The sequence below is a fragment of the Dipteris shenzhenensis genome, chromosome 23 (genome assembly GCF_047967505.1).
Source record: "Dipteris shenzhenensis isolate YYH24624 ecotype China chromosome 23, Dip_SZ_1.0, whole genome shotgun sequence".
Lineage (NCBI taxonomy): Eukaryota > Viridiplantae > Streptophyta > Polypodiopsida > Gleicheniales > Dipteridaceae > Dipteris > Dipteris shenzhenensis.
Window position 1 is genome coordinate 6,353,207 of NC_141618.1, and position 14,868 is coordinate 6,368,074.

The 14,868-nt window shown below is 51.4% G+C and overlaps 1 protein-coding gene across 1 annotated transcript in view; it reads left to right on the top strand.

Annotated features, from left to right (window-relative positions):
- Positions 1–14,868, top strand: part of LOC147886916 (uncharacterized) — a 379,240-nt gene that overhangs the window by 318,067 nt on the left and 46,305 nt on the right. Inside the window, exon 12 of the mRNA XM_087394075.1 lies at positions 5,622–5,867. Within this exon, the coding sequence (XP_087250201.1) occupies positions 5,622–5,867 (246 nt within the window). The remainder of the gene's footprint in view (positions 1–5,621; positions 5,868–14,868) is intronic.

Here is a 14,868-nt window from a genome sequence, read left to right on the forward strand (position 1 = left end):
GCCTTGGTTGCCTTTGCTGCAGTCAATGGCAACCCAGGGAGGGGTGGGATCTCAGCAACTGCGCCAAAATGCTCCCCAATAACAGAAAGAAGTCGATGGTAAACCTGGGGAAGCCCGGTGAATCTGATGAAGAGCGAGAAGATTTTCTTATCTGCCTCCACTGGGTCGAAACCAATATGAAAGGCTTCAAAGAAGATCTTCCTATAAAAACTCAGCCTTGAGCACAGTGCCCGCAGCCTCTGGAGTGTCAAAAACAACCTAGAAAAAACCTCGTCCCAGAAGACGAACATCTAACAATCGTGGAGTGAGGTCTGGGGGGAGAGCCGCAAGCATCGGGATCTGGAGGGGTGAGACCCGAAGATGCGTGCTAGCAACGTGGTAGAGCATTCAATCTCTACATCCTTCTTGAGCTGCTGCAACTCGTCTTTAGAAAAGGTAATAGTTTTCGCGGCCGGTGGAGGTGGAGTAGGATTGGCTGACGGAGTATCCATCGCCAATCGAGGTGAGGAGGCCGACTCTAACAAATTAAAGGCTCCTTCCGCTCCAAAAAAAGCTGCGGGAGAAAAGGGGGGCAGAAAAAAGGGAAAGGAGGCGAGGAGGGAGCAGGGGGAAGGGGAGAGAAGGGGAGGGGTGAAGGGGAGAGGCTGAGAGGCTGAAGGGGAAAGGGGCAGGCTGAGAGGGAGGGAGGGGGCAGGCTAGGAATAGGAAAGGGAGAGGAAGGAGAAGCTGGAAGGGGGCGGGCTGGGAGGGGGAGGGCTGAGAGGGAAAGGAGAGGAAGGAGAGGGAGAGGTAGAGGAAGGAGAGGGAGAGGAAGGAGAGGAAGGAGAGGGAGAGGAGAGGAAGGAGAGGGAGGGGCAGGGAGGGGGCGAGGCAGGCTGAGAGGGGGAGGAGAGGGAGTGGGGAGTGAAGGGAAGGGGGAGGAGAGGGAGAGGAGGGGGCGGGCTGAGAGGGAGAGAGGGGGTGGAGAGGCAAGGAGGGGGCGGGGGAGCAAGCAGGAGGGGGCGGAGAGGCAGGGAGGGGGCGGGGGAGCAGGGGGCAGGCTGAGAGGCAGGGAGGGGGCGGGGGAGCAGCAGGCAGGGAGGGGGCGGAGAGGCAGGGAGGGGGCGGGGGAGCAGGGGGGCAGGCTGAGAGGCAGGGAGAGGGCGAAGAGGCAGAGAGGCGGCGGGGGAACAGGCAGGGAGGGGGCGGAGCAGCAGGGAGGGGGCGAGGGAGCAGGCAGGGGGAGGGGGCGGGGGAGCAGGCTGAGAGGGGGAGCAGGCTGAAAGGAGGAAGCGAGCAGGAAGGGGGCAGGCTGAAGGGGAGGAGGGGAAGGGAGGGAGCGGCTGAGGGAGAGGGAGGGGCTGAGGGAGAGGGAGAGACGGAGGAACGGGCTGAGGGAGAGGGTGCAGCAAGGGAGCGGGGAGGAGCAGCAGCTCGAGTACCTCGGGGTGCCTCTTAGATGAGTTCGTCCTGAAAACCGAACACGTCCATCACATCGGCTTCTCTCACGTGAAGCCATGCAGAAAATTCACCTCCGTACCATGGGCGTGCCAAAGGTCCAAACCCTGTGGCCCCATCCACTCGTCCATCATCCATGAAATCCAATCTCCCATAATAGCATCAAACACCACTAGGGACCACTTCTCCAACCCTGTGGATGCGAACTGGAATCTCCAAACTGGGTGTGTCTGGGAGCCCGCCACGCTGATCAAACCTCCTTTCCGGAGCTGCATGACCACAAGGCTACCTCCAGGGGTAGAGGGTAAGAGTCCAAAATCTCCAGATAATCCCACGGTCCCAATCTCCAAAAGTCTCGTGGTAAGGGACGCCCAGGTTGGAGATTGGGAGCTACTGACCAAGAGGACGAGCCCTGTCCCTCTAGCTCCTTCTGCCTCTAGCTCCTTCTGGACTAGATGCTACGATGAGGAAACGGAAGGGGACATCGTCTTATCCTTGCCTACAAGCAGGGATGTCGAGGCAGGGGAGGAGGGGTCAAAGTGAGAAGGGGGAGGGAGGGAGGCGGAGGGAGGGGGGCCGGTGGTGACAGTGACCATAGCAGGAGGGGCAAGGGGAGGAGGGAATCCAGGAGGGAGGGGGGGAGTGGAAAGGGAGTGAGATATGGAGGGGGAGGGAGGCAGGGGGGAGTAGGGGCAACCACAGGCCTCCCCTGCTGATCAAGCTCATTGGGGCTCTAGACTCGCTCCTCTTCAACCGTTGTCAGGCTAACATCCGTAGCTTCTGCCATTGCAGCGTCAGGAGCTCGTGGATCGCTAGTGCTGCTGTTGATGGAAGGGTGAGTGCGGACGCTAGACCTCCATCACGGGAGAATCCTCTGGCTGTAGTGTCCCGGAGGTGGATCTCCACGTAGGACTCATGCTGCTACTCCTCCTCCTTGGGTGCCTCTTAAAAAGCCCCATCTCTCTCTCTCTCTCTCTCTCTCTCTCTCTCTCTCTCTCTCTCTCTCTGTGCATCTAGCCCTCTGCCTGCGACGCTTGTGGGTCTATTTGCTTGGTTTCTTTTTCTTTTTAACCTAGGTCCAGTCCCCTTCTGAGAGGGTCACCCTGGGGGTCAAAGACTCATGCTGATCCTGTCTAAGGGGTGCTGGGCTCTCGCCAGCTGACTCTGTCTGCTCTTTGGGAGTGGGGGAGAGGGGCTCGGCCTTGGCCGCAGGGGCAATATCTGGCTAGGTGACCCATCTATCTGCAACAACGAAGACGCTGGCCTCGTAACCCAAAAATCTCCACTCGCTCGTGAAGTGTGCCCCCTTTGAGGGTCTCTAGTAGGATCAACCCTGGGAGGAACTCTGGGCTCTCAACCACCAGTCTGATCCTAGGGACCCCATCATCTGCTACCAGTGAAGGATGGCTCGATACTCCTCTGGGAGCCCAGTGAAGCGGAGCATAACCAAAAAACGGGAAACATGGTGTGTCGTGCCCATGTCCTCCATTGTAAAGCCATGGTCAAGGAAAGAGGTACACCAGATGCGGGCCAAGGAGGATGGAGCTCTGCTCCATGAGTGTCAAGGCAGTGTCAGGGGAGCTCAGCTGGATGAGGAATGCGCCTCTTCCATATATGGTGACCTCCTGAATGTGGTCATCGTCTAGTGCCAAGCTCGCATGGACCCACTCTCGCACCTAGCTCCTTGTAGGAGTGAGGCCCACAATTCTGCCCACGATCGCCTTGTCTTGGAGGGACTGAACTACCTGCTGTACCTTTTGCTTGTCAGCTGGGGAAAGAAGAACCTTAACGGCTGTGGGATTCGAGGGTGATGCCATAGAGCCCCTCTGGCTAGACCGAGGGTCACCACCAATACTTTCTTTCACCAAACAAGCACAAATGCTCCCGCTCTGCAAGGAGGAAGAATAAAATAAAAAGGGCCCCGGGGGGGGGTGAGGCGGAAGGATGTCAGAGGAGGAGGTGGAGATGAGGCGAGGCGCGGAGCGGACGAGGGCAGGCTGAGGGAAGGAGGAAGAAGGTAGGGAAGGAGGCGGGAAAAGGACGACGGGCGAGGGGGGGGGGCGGGGAAGAGGAGGCGAAGAGACGGGGGGAGAGAGGTGGAGAGGGCGGGGGGGGGAGAGGAAGGCGAGAAGGCGGTGGGGGTGCAACTGATGGAGCGAGGGGGGACGACGGGAGGCGGAAGAGGGGAAAGCGACGGGAGGAAGAGGGCGAGGCGGGGGGAGGGTGGAAGAAGTGATGGGGGGGTGGAAGAGCAGGCAAGGGAGAGGAGGCAGGGGGCGGAGGGGATGGGGGAGAAGAGCCGATGGAGGAGAGGAGGTGGGAGGTGGAGGAGATGGCGGGAGGGGCTGGGGAGCGGGTGGCAGAGAAGGCAGCTAGACGGCGGGGGGCCAAGGAGGAGGAGGCCGGCAGGGAGGTGGAGAGGGCTGCGGAAGGGTGGAAATGGCAGGGCAGCAAGACAGCCATGGACAACGGCAGCGCGCAGCAGCTCGGAGCTCACTGTCTCCCAAACTCATCCTCTAAAAATTGAACACATAATGTGCTCAAATAAAACACACCAGCTGCCTAGATTTCTAGGTTACTAGGCGAGTGTCTTCGTTGCAGGCAGATGGGTCTTTTAGCCAGAGACTGCCCTCGTGGCCAAGATCAGGCTCCTCCCCCCCTCCCCCGCAGGGCAGGTAGAGGCAGTAGGCCAGGGCCCACGACCCCCCGGATAGGAGAAGCAAAAGTCTCAAACCCCCTAGATAACACCTTCAGAAGGGGACTGGACCCATGTAAAAAAGAAAAGAAACCAAGCAAACTGGCTCGAAAGTGCCGCAGGTAGTGGGCTAGACGCAGAGAGAGAGAGAGAGAGAGAGAGAGAGAGAGAGAGAGAGAGAGAAAGAGAGTAGTTTGAGAGACGCCTGTAGAGGAGCAACTCTAGGAGCCCATAATTGGAGACCCCCCCTCCCCAGCAGCAGATATGTCATCGATATATGGAGGTTTGATTGTATTCCAAGACATTCCAAATAGTTTCTATAAGAAAGGTTGTTAGGACACCTTTTAAGCTAGATGACTTTACTTGAAGGTTTTTTTGCTTTGAAAACTTTGTTCGAACAATGGTATACATCATTGCATTTGAAAATATGCTCTTGTTTGAACAGAACCTTTGGCGCTTCGCACTCCCTATGATGTCTATGCCCTTTGTTGATATCCTACCTTGTAGATTCAGCAAAAGACACAATCCTTGCTGCTGGAGCTGGATTTCGTAGGGACTATTGCCTGGGATCCCCAAGGTAGCCATCGAAATTGTCCATTAAGACCAATAGAGCAGAACCACCTACAATGCTATTTAAACCAGGGCTGGCTTGACCCATGATAGAATTGTTTCCAATTTTCCTTGTGCTAGTCATTGTGCTAATCCACTTTTTCTTCCTCATTTTGAGACATGTTATGATTTTGAATTCTTATGCCTATAATGTCTGCTGGGAGTGTGTTGCTTTGAGATCTAATTCGCTGTTTGAAAGCTACAATCTGCTTCATTTCCTTTCTATTTGATATTCATTACAATGCATTATCCACTGCAAATCTGGCACTAAACAAAGGCAAATCCCTCATAAAGGGCCTAGAGATAAATTAAACTTGGCATGTGTCCTTGGGATTTAACTTTTCTTCAATTGTGTCAAGTTCATGGGTGCAAAAATGTATTCCATGCAGCAATTATGTCTGCAGTGACTGTGTTCATGCAAAAAGAGATGCTTTCTCTGTGCCAGAAATATGTAAAAATGTTAGCATTTCTTTCAAATGAAACTGATTTGCAGGTTTTTCCTGTTTTTGCATGTATAAGATACGTGATTTTTTCTCCGCTAGAAATACAAGCATGCTTTAATCTCTCAACCTAGCTAGTTATTTCTTAGGAGGCTCACTCCCGAGAATGCCCCGAGTGAGAAATGGATCTCACTTACATAGATGTAGGGTGTCTTAGGTGTCTCAATCCTAAGACTCCCCTTAGTGCACCAAAAGATACCATGTGGCCTAACTGTCCCATGGTTAGGACACATGTCTTAGGTGTCTCAAGCCTAAAATCCCCTTAGTGTACCAAAGATACCATGTGTCCTAACTGTAATGAGTGTGGGGACAAAAGCATTCGATTTTTTTGCTTGTTAAAAAAATTATAAATTCTGACCTGTATTTTTCATGTTCACCAGGCAACATGGAAGCCACTACTTGGACGTCTTCAATTGCTATTACTTGCTATCCCCACCTTTGGTCTGCAGCCTCAACATCGTCTGGGATTTTCTTTAGAGGTACTGATGTCTTTTATAATGCAAAGCTTTGGAAGCCCAAGTGGAGAGGTCAGAAATGCAGCTGTACAAGTCACAATTGAGGCCTACAAACTGATGGGCCCTCCATTAGAGAAGTTTTTGAAAGGTGTCAAACCTGCAATACATGAGGTATGTTTACAGACCCCTGAAATTCGACCAATTTTAAAAGCATATTTCAACCTGTAATGTCCACTAGAACATTATTGTATGCTTGCAAAATAACGTTGCAGTAAATATGAAAAAATAATATCCTTTTCTAGCAAACATCAAGATTTTTAAAAGCAAGATATGATACTCAGAGGCTCTGTGTGCTTCGATGAAATTCAAAGCATAATTGTTGTAAGAAGATTACCTCTAGGACTTCGCTGTAACACGCTTGCGTGCACTATTTGCACTATGTGGGTGTGGGCATGCATTTGCGCTTGAAGTTGTTGAAGTTGGGAAATAATGCATAGATTGCAAATGTACTGGCTTTGAATAAACTCAGGTAATTAATGTATTTGTACAGGTTTTGATAGAAAACTTTGAAAAGGTATCCAATGATATTCAAAAGAATAAAATTTCCATCTCTCCTTGTGAAGCTTTCATAAAGCCCCACAAAAGACCCACCTTGCAATCTGAAAAGAATGAAGATATTGAGAGGCCGGGAGACTTATGTGAATCTATGAGCTACAATGCTACTGAAAACCATGTTAAGCAGGCTTCCATGGAGAAAATGGACATTTTCGAGGTACTTTCCTATAAAAAGCATTGAATATTTATATGAATTTAATCCATGTAGAAATATTCTAGCTGCTGACAGATTGTGCGCATGATTACAAATTCTGAAAGAGCTAAAAGAAACAAAGATGGAGTCTGGTTTGGTAATGCTAGCATTGATCCTTAAATGGCCATGTCCTGATTCCCATCCATGAGTCTCCTCATTGCCTTATGGTAGTTCTCATAAAAGACAGATGATGGGGGAACGAACTAGTTGAGTTTAATATGAATGAGCAGGGAGTACTAAATCCCCTTCTCATTCATTTTTCTTTAAGCTTTTAAACCTCAACCTAACTCGTTCCGCCCTCATTGTCCTTTACAAGAACAGCAAGGGTAAATAAAGTGCCTGCTCATTCAATTTTCTTTAATTTTAAAATTTTAAAACTCACCTCACTCCTTACCCCCCTTATCATCTTTTACAAGAACGACCATAAGACAATGAGATCAGAGGAAGAGATGGCTGGTTTGAGGATGAGTTCCAAACAAGCAGGGCCAATATCAAGTACCTTTGGTCGAACAGGAGATTCAGGGGGACTATCCATGACAGGATTGAACATTTCTAGATCAGTGAGATTCGACAATAGACAGAGGGGCTGCACGACCACCTTCCCATTGTCCTTGGTACTGACATCTTAGTTTATGAGAATTAGGACACCGGATTCTGTGCACTCAGATGAGGAACTCTTAGAGGATTCTGTGTACTCAGATGAGGAAATTGTGGATATTTCAAGCAGCCATGAATAGGATTTAGAGTATTATCAGCAATAGAAATCATGTTCTTAGAATCTCCTAAATGTTTCTAGGTCTCACCACAGCACTTCATCTCAATAGCAACCTCTACCATCTAGTAGCATCAAAGAGGAGACAGACGGTTCTCCTCCAAGAGCGGCTAGTGAGAGAAGAAGTGATTATTGCATCTTCCCCCAATCTGGGCCCAAAAGGCTTCCCTAGCATGGTAGCAACACTCTACTCCATGGTCAAGAAGGTGCTGCTCCACTTGGTGTGCAACTATTAGCCTCTCATAAATCCAGGGTCTGTGGGGTGCTTCTCCTCCTCTCCCTAAAGAGCAAACATTAGTCACTGGCATAGTGGCCTCCACAAAATCCATCATGATAATGCTTCAATACCTTAGGCACTTCATCTGCATCAATGGCCCGTCTGAGTACCCCATCCATGCCTTGACGGTACAACACCCCATCAAGGAGGGTGTAGCGCCTACTATCTCTGCAGATCTTCTTTCTCTCATAGCTAGTACTTTCTGAAGGAAAGGAGAAAGCAGTCAAAAACTTGTAGATACCACCATACCAAGGATCCCCAACTTCTATGACTGCTACAAGGGTTACATCAAGGCACTCCTCTAAATCAATCAAAGCATTCTTCAAGTTAGAACAACCCCCTTTTACAATTTTGAAAGAAAAATCATATTCTTGCAGAACTGCCAACCATTTGGGCCAGAGACATGGTAGGGGGAGTCTTTTCGGCTGAGGTCCCATCCAAATGCAGAGCCAAGAAAAAAACGAGTGTACCATCTCTCGCTAGGAGCTGCTGCTCCTCCCCGTTCCCCTGCTGCTCCCCCTCCCTCAGCCCGTCTCTCTCTCCCCTCAGCCTGTCCCTCGCCCCTCCCTGCTGCTCCCCCCCCTCCCCCCTGCTGCTCCGCCCCCTCCCCCTGCCTGTCCCTCGTTCCCTCCCCCTCCCCCTGCCCTTCCGCCCCCTCTCCCTGCTTCCGCCCCCTCCCCCCTGCTGTCCCGCCCCCTCTCCCTGCCTCCGCCCCTCCCCCCTGCTGCTCCGCCCCCTCTCCCTGCCTCCGCCCCCTCTCCCCTGCCTCGCCCCCTCCCCCCTGCTGCTTCGCCCCCTCTCCCTGCCTCCGCCCCCTCCCCCTTGCTGTTCCGCCCCTTCCCCCTATCCCGCCCCCTCCCTTGCTTGCCCCTCGCCTCCCCCCTGCTGTCCCGCCCCTCCCTGCTTGCTCTCCTGCCCCCTCTCTTCCTCTCACTCCTCTCTTTCTTCTCCTCTCCTTTCCCCCTCCCTCCCTCTCAGCTTGCCCCTCTCCCCTCTCAGCCCCAGCCCCTCTCCTCCTTCCCTCCCCTTCCCCCCTGCTTCCTCCTTGCCTCCTTTCCCCTCCCTTGCCCCCCGCAGCTTTTTTGGAACGGAAGGAGCTTTTATTCTGTTCGAGTCGGCCTCCTCACCTTGATTGGCGATGGATACCCCGTCAGCCAATCCTACTCCATCTCCACCGGCCGCGAAAACTATCACTTTCTCTAAAGACGAGTTGCAGCAGCTCAAGAAGGATGTAGAGATTGAGTGCTCTACCACATTGCTAGCACGCATCTTCGGGTCTCACCCTTCCAGATCCCAAGCCAGAGACTGGATGCTTGCGGCTCTCCCCCCAGACCTCACTCCTCGATTGTTAGATGTTCGCCTTCTGGGACGAGGTTTTTTCCAGGTTGTTTTTGACACTCCAGAGGCTGCGAGCACTGTGCTCAAGGCCGAGTTTTTACACCTGGGACACAGGAAGATCTTCTTTGAAGCCTTTCACCTTGGTTTCGACCCAGTAGAGGCAGATAAGAAAATCTTCTCGCTCTTCATCAGGTTCCCCGGGCTTCCCCATGTTTACCATCGACTTCTTTTTGTTATTGGGGAGCATTTTGGCACAGTTGCTGAGATCCCACCCCTCCCTGGGTTGCCATTGACTGCAGCAGAGGCAACCAAGGCTGATGGGGTTCCTAGAGTTAGGGTCCTTTGCAAGGATCCTAACCTCAAGATGGACCACGTCATGATCCAGCGCCCGGATGGTTCCTTTTTTCGCCAGAGAGTGGAGATTTCAAGCAGGCAGGACCAGTGCAGGATTTGCAGGACCTCGGGACACTTTGCCAGGGATTGCCCCAGGAAGAAGAAAAGGCCTAAGAAGCCCTCTGGTACAGCTACCGCCTCAGGGCTTCGACAGGGGGGACAGGGGGGGGGATTAGACCCGGCACTTGCCCCTCGACCTCGACAGAGGGGTGGTACAGGTCCAGCTCCTGCTCCTCGTTCTTCACGTGGTGGTCCTGCTCAGTCAGGTGGTGGTACAGGTCCAGTACCTATTCCTCGGCCTCGATAGGGGGGTGGTACAGGTCCTTCACCTGCTCCTCGACCCCCACCTCCCTCAGGCACACGCGACGCTTTACAGTGGGTTCCAAAACGTGTGCAGGTCCCTCCTTCAGTTCACGAGGGTACCTTAGTAGACTCTGCTTCACCTCGAGCTGTCCTTCCTGTCTCACCTTGCACAGTCCGAGACGCTGAAGCTTCGACCTCCTCCCCAGTTGTAGCTTCTTCCTTAGATCCAGCAGTGCCAGATGTTCCTCTTGAGGACGGAGAGATCTCCGCGGCTGGGCAGACACAGGGTAGAGAGCATTCCTCACTCCCTCCCTTGGATAGGGGGAAGGGGATAGCTTACACTGTTGATCCTCTTCCCTCACAAGGGATCCTTCGTACTCCGGTGTCTGGATTGCTCCACAGGAACCCGTTTTCAGCCTTGGCAGAGAGTTCAGATTTCCCAGAGGAGGAGTTTGTGCCCGCTACTTTTGGGGAGCCAGTGGTTGGGTTTCCTATTGACAGGGCTTCTTCTTCAGGTGCCAGGATTCTTTCCCCTATTGACTTTCCACCACTGGGTTCCTTCCCTCCTTCCTCGAGCAGGAGGTCTTCCCCTGTTGAGGGGTTTGTTTCCGCCACCAGGTCGGGTAAGGTGTTCCACTCTACATCCTCCCGTCGATGAGGATTATCAGTTGGAACATACAGGGCCTAGGTGGCGTCCCACATCGCCGCCGTAGACAGCTGATCCGGGATAAGCTTCATCCAGGTGTTACTGGGGGTCCCATTGATATATTATTTATTCAAGACCACAAGCTGGATTATAGAGATTGTGCCAAGTCAGGCAAGTTGCTTTCAGGCCATACTTTTTGGTCGCCTGCATTGGGCACTAGGGGAGGCACTTCTATTTCAGTTTCGCAGTCGGTTCTCCCCTTAGTTGTTGGGCACGGAGTCATTATCCCCTCTAGAGCTCAATGGATTATTCTTTTGATTGGAGGGCGTAAGGTTGGCTTCCTCAACCTATATGCCTCCAACATTAGAGGGGAACGTGTCCTTATGTGGAAGACTTTGCTCTCCTGGGCCCCCATTGTGGATTCTTGGGTGATTGGAGGTGACTTTAACATGGTCAAGTTACCTTCAGACAAAAAAGGGGGTAGAGAAGGCGGACTTCACTCTTTGGAGAGAGCAGCTTGGGATGCCTTCCTTTTCCATTTCTGTGGCAGAGATACTTGGTGTGATGATGCCTTTCTTATTCAGCCACAGTCCCTCCTGTTCTCTTGGTCGAACAGGAGGCAACAGATGCCTATTCATGCACGCATTGACAGATTTTATGTAGATGACTGGGCACTAGACAGAGGTGGATCGGTATGCATTGCTGCGGGGGTTTCCACCTCAGACCATTTCCCTGTTGTTCTGGCTATCTCAGAGCCTCACTTGAGAGGCCGATCTGCCAGCATCAGGATTCCAAATGCCTTTTACACAGAGGAGGACATTACGGAGGCAGCCCTACGGATATGGTTTGCTCATGTCCAGGGTGGGCAGCCACATCCATCACATTTAGCCGGTGCCCTCTCTGGTATTAGCGACTTTTACTGCTCAGTTGCTTCTACCAGGAGACGAGATATTCTCAGACGTGAGATTGGTGTTCGCCAGCAGTTAGCAGCTTTGCAGAGGGAAGAGCAGAAACGGCCTTCAGATGCTTGGATTCGAAAGCGCCTTGCTGCAGCGAGGGCTCATCTCTGCAGTTATTGCTTGATCAGAGAGCAGAGTATGCCTTTCATGCACGGGATTCCTTCTGGATTCAGATGGGTGGTAGAGTCAATAAACAATTTTTGTCTACTCTTGGCCCTAGACATAGTAGAGAGAGTGTATCTCAGCTTATTGACTCACATGGGGTTTTACAGACAGAGCCAGATGACGTCTTACGCATAGCTTCAGATTTCTATGCCACCCTCCTTACTGCTGATCCTGAGACACACGATATAGAGGATGCTAGACAGGCTCTTTGGCAGAGTATCCCAGTGTTGGTGAATCCGAATATGCATGTTCTACTTGACGCACCTTTCACCAACACAGAGTTCAGGACTGCACTTTCAGCCCTTCACAAGGGCAAGTGCCCAGGTTTAGATGGCCTCACCCCGTCTTTTTTCATTGCATTTTGGGATATGATTGGAGACTATATTACTTCAGCCATGCAGGCCATTTGGGACTCTGGCGAGATGCCTGAGTCGCTTACAGAGGGCCTCATCCACCTTATCCCAAAAGGAGGTAGCAGAAATTTATTGTCCCAGTGGAGGCCTATCACACTTCTGGGGACTTGTTACAAGATTCTGGCCAAGGCTATCAGCCTCCGATTGCAGCCACTTCTCCCTGATCTTATTCATGACACTCAGACGGGATTCGTGCATGGCAGAAGTATTTTTTATAACATTTTTTCTTTCTGGGAAGCTTCAGAGTGGGCCATGCAGAGTGGCCAGAATCTTGCCATTCTACTGTTGGATTTTGAAAAAGCTTATGACAGAGTAGATTGGAGTTTTTTGGAGGGCACCCTTCTACGCTTTGGATTCACTGATGTTTGGATCAGAGGTGTTTCCTCTTTGTACAGATCAGCCCATAGCCAGGTACTTATTGGTGGGGTAAGGGGTGAGAGATTTCAGATTTCGAGATCAGTCCGTCAGGGATGCCCCCTTGCTCCTTTCCTTTTTTTATTCGTGGCCGAAGCTATGAGCATCTATGTTAGATCTCAAGCTGACATCTTTGGGCTGAGACTTCCCATCAGAAGAGAAGAGGAGCTGCTTGACAGTGAGTTGGCTGATGACACAGCGATTTATTTGGATGCCTCTCCACAGACATTGACTTCTTTCAGGACAGCATTGGATTTATTTTGCTTGGTGGCAGGGGCGCAGATAAATTGGCATAAATCCAATGGCTTTTGGATCAGTGATGAGGACACTCCAGTTTGGGGGCTTGACATAGGGTTCACTTGGGTTCAGAGGGGTGTGCCTATCAGGTATTTGGGCTTGATGGCACAGCAGATGCCTTAGCCGATCAGGAACTTTCTCTGGAGTGGGCTTGATGGCACAGCAGATGCCTTAGCCAGAGTGGTTTGGGAGACCCTCATCCTCCCTACACAGGATGGGGGTCTCAATATTATTGATCCAGATTTACAGTGCAGAGCTTTACTTTGCAAGATAGTGGTGCGAGGACTTATGCCAGGACAGAAACCGTGGAAGGACTTTCTTATCAGCAGCATACAGAGGTGCACACCTTCCTCAGGAGGAGACTGGATGAGCAGTGTTAGATGGATCTTCACCTCAGCACACCTCAGATCACCTTCATCCCCTCTCATGGTTGCCATTCTGAAAGCTTGGGCTAGTTTCAGAAGCTCTCTTCGGAGGATTCCTCCTTCCTCCCGGGAAGAGATTGATAGGCAGCCCATCATGTGGAACGACAATATTTTAGATGATCGTGGCAGACCACTGGGTGCCTCACTCTACATGCAGTGGGCCAGGTGGGAGAGGGGACCTGCTTCTTCTTTGGGATCTTGGAAAGTTTTCCGTAGGCTTCCAGAGGAAACCAAGTCAAGGTTGACAGGACATCTCAAAGGGAGTGCAGGGAGGATCTTGCAAATTGAGACAGCCCTTCCAGAGGCTTGGATAGACACAGATGATATGCCTCTCACTTCCTCCACTTGGGCAGGTACTTTCTCGAGAGGCGGGGTTCCACTTCAGGTCTTAGCCTTCCGAGATGCACAGGAGGATGCTTTGGTTTTCAGTGTCCAGGATGGTGGCAGATTGCTCAGATCTACAGATGATATCTTGCTTGAGTCTGCTTTTCAGCCTATCAGGGTCGTAGGCCTTTTGATGCAGGGATCAGATTCAGAGTGGTTCTTAGACCCTGACCCCCAGTTACTCTCCACCGGGTCTTGGAGACTTTGGCTCTATGGAGGAGTTCCCATCAGGTATTTACAGTGGGACCCCGGAGAGTGGGAGTGGATTGACGCGGGGCATCGAGAGAAGACCATCCCCTTCTTTCGTTACACGGTCAGTAATGCCAGGAGATTTCAGCTCAGTAGTAGAGGCTGGAGACCCTCCAGAGTTCCTCATTGGGAGACTTTTGGTATTACTGCGGATCAGCAGAGGTACTTCTGGAGGAGGCTCTGGAAATCCCACAGGAATAGAAAGATCACTATCTTCTTTTGGCTTTCTATTCATGGAGGGATTGCAGTGAACCTTTGGAGGTCCAGATGTGGATGAAATTATGTGCCACTTATGAGAAGGAAATTGCCTCTAATAAAGTTTACCTCATGAAGTGGTTGTTTGACGTGCCAGGATCTTCAGTCACTTTGCCCATTCCCCACTTTTTATGACTTGGGGCTCGGTGGCTTGGCTTTCTCTTACAGGACCTCAGGTTTTCTATGAGGGACTTGACTCCTCTCGGGCCATTTCGGTTCGACGTCATCGGGTTGATTTCTGCTCGTTGGATGTGGTTCCACACCGTCCTCTTACAGCTGTACATGCCTCTGTGGATACTTCTTGGGAGATTATAGCGAGCATAGCAGCCTAGCATATCTGGAGAGCTAGATGCACAGAGGCTATGGAGGGTACTCAGGTTCATCCCTCGCACACATTGGCTAGTATCTGGACAGACTATCTGGACAGACATTGTACACACTCTGATGGCTGTATGGATGGGTATGTAGGGGGACTCCCGTGCAGCCTCAGCTAGGAGGGCTTCTTTCTTCAGGGAATGGAAGGATTCTCCTTTCTTCTCTGAATCTACTACAGGGTTGAGATGGCACTTTCAGCCTCAGCCTTGGTTTCTTTCCACCTCACTCTGAGGGGTTTTTTATTATCCTCATGATTTCATGATGTATTCCGCTTTGAGCTTGCTCTCGCGGGTTTTTGTTCTTACTTAATAGAAGTCTTTTTCATGAAAAAAAAAAAATGCAGAGCCAAACATGCCTCGTCTGATCAAAACAAATTGGGGGAAGATGCAATAAGCACTTCTTCTCCATCATGAGCCAGAGACATGGTAGGGGGAGTCTTTTCGGCTGAGGCCCCATCCAAAGGCCCCATCCAAATGGAGAGCCCAACATGCCTTGTCTGATCGAAATAGATACGAGGGTCTACCTGGATGCCCGTGTCATGACATAGGAGCTTTGATTGGCACTTCTTGCTTTGTTAGAAGGCAAATGCCTAGGGGATGATGGCATCACACCCTCCTTTTTCATCATCCAATGGGGCCAACGTCACTTCAGCCTTTTAGGAGATTCGGGACTGTGGTACCATGGCTCCTTATCTTTCCG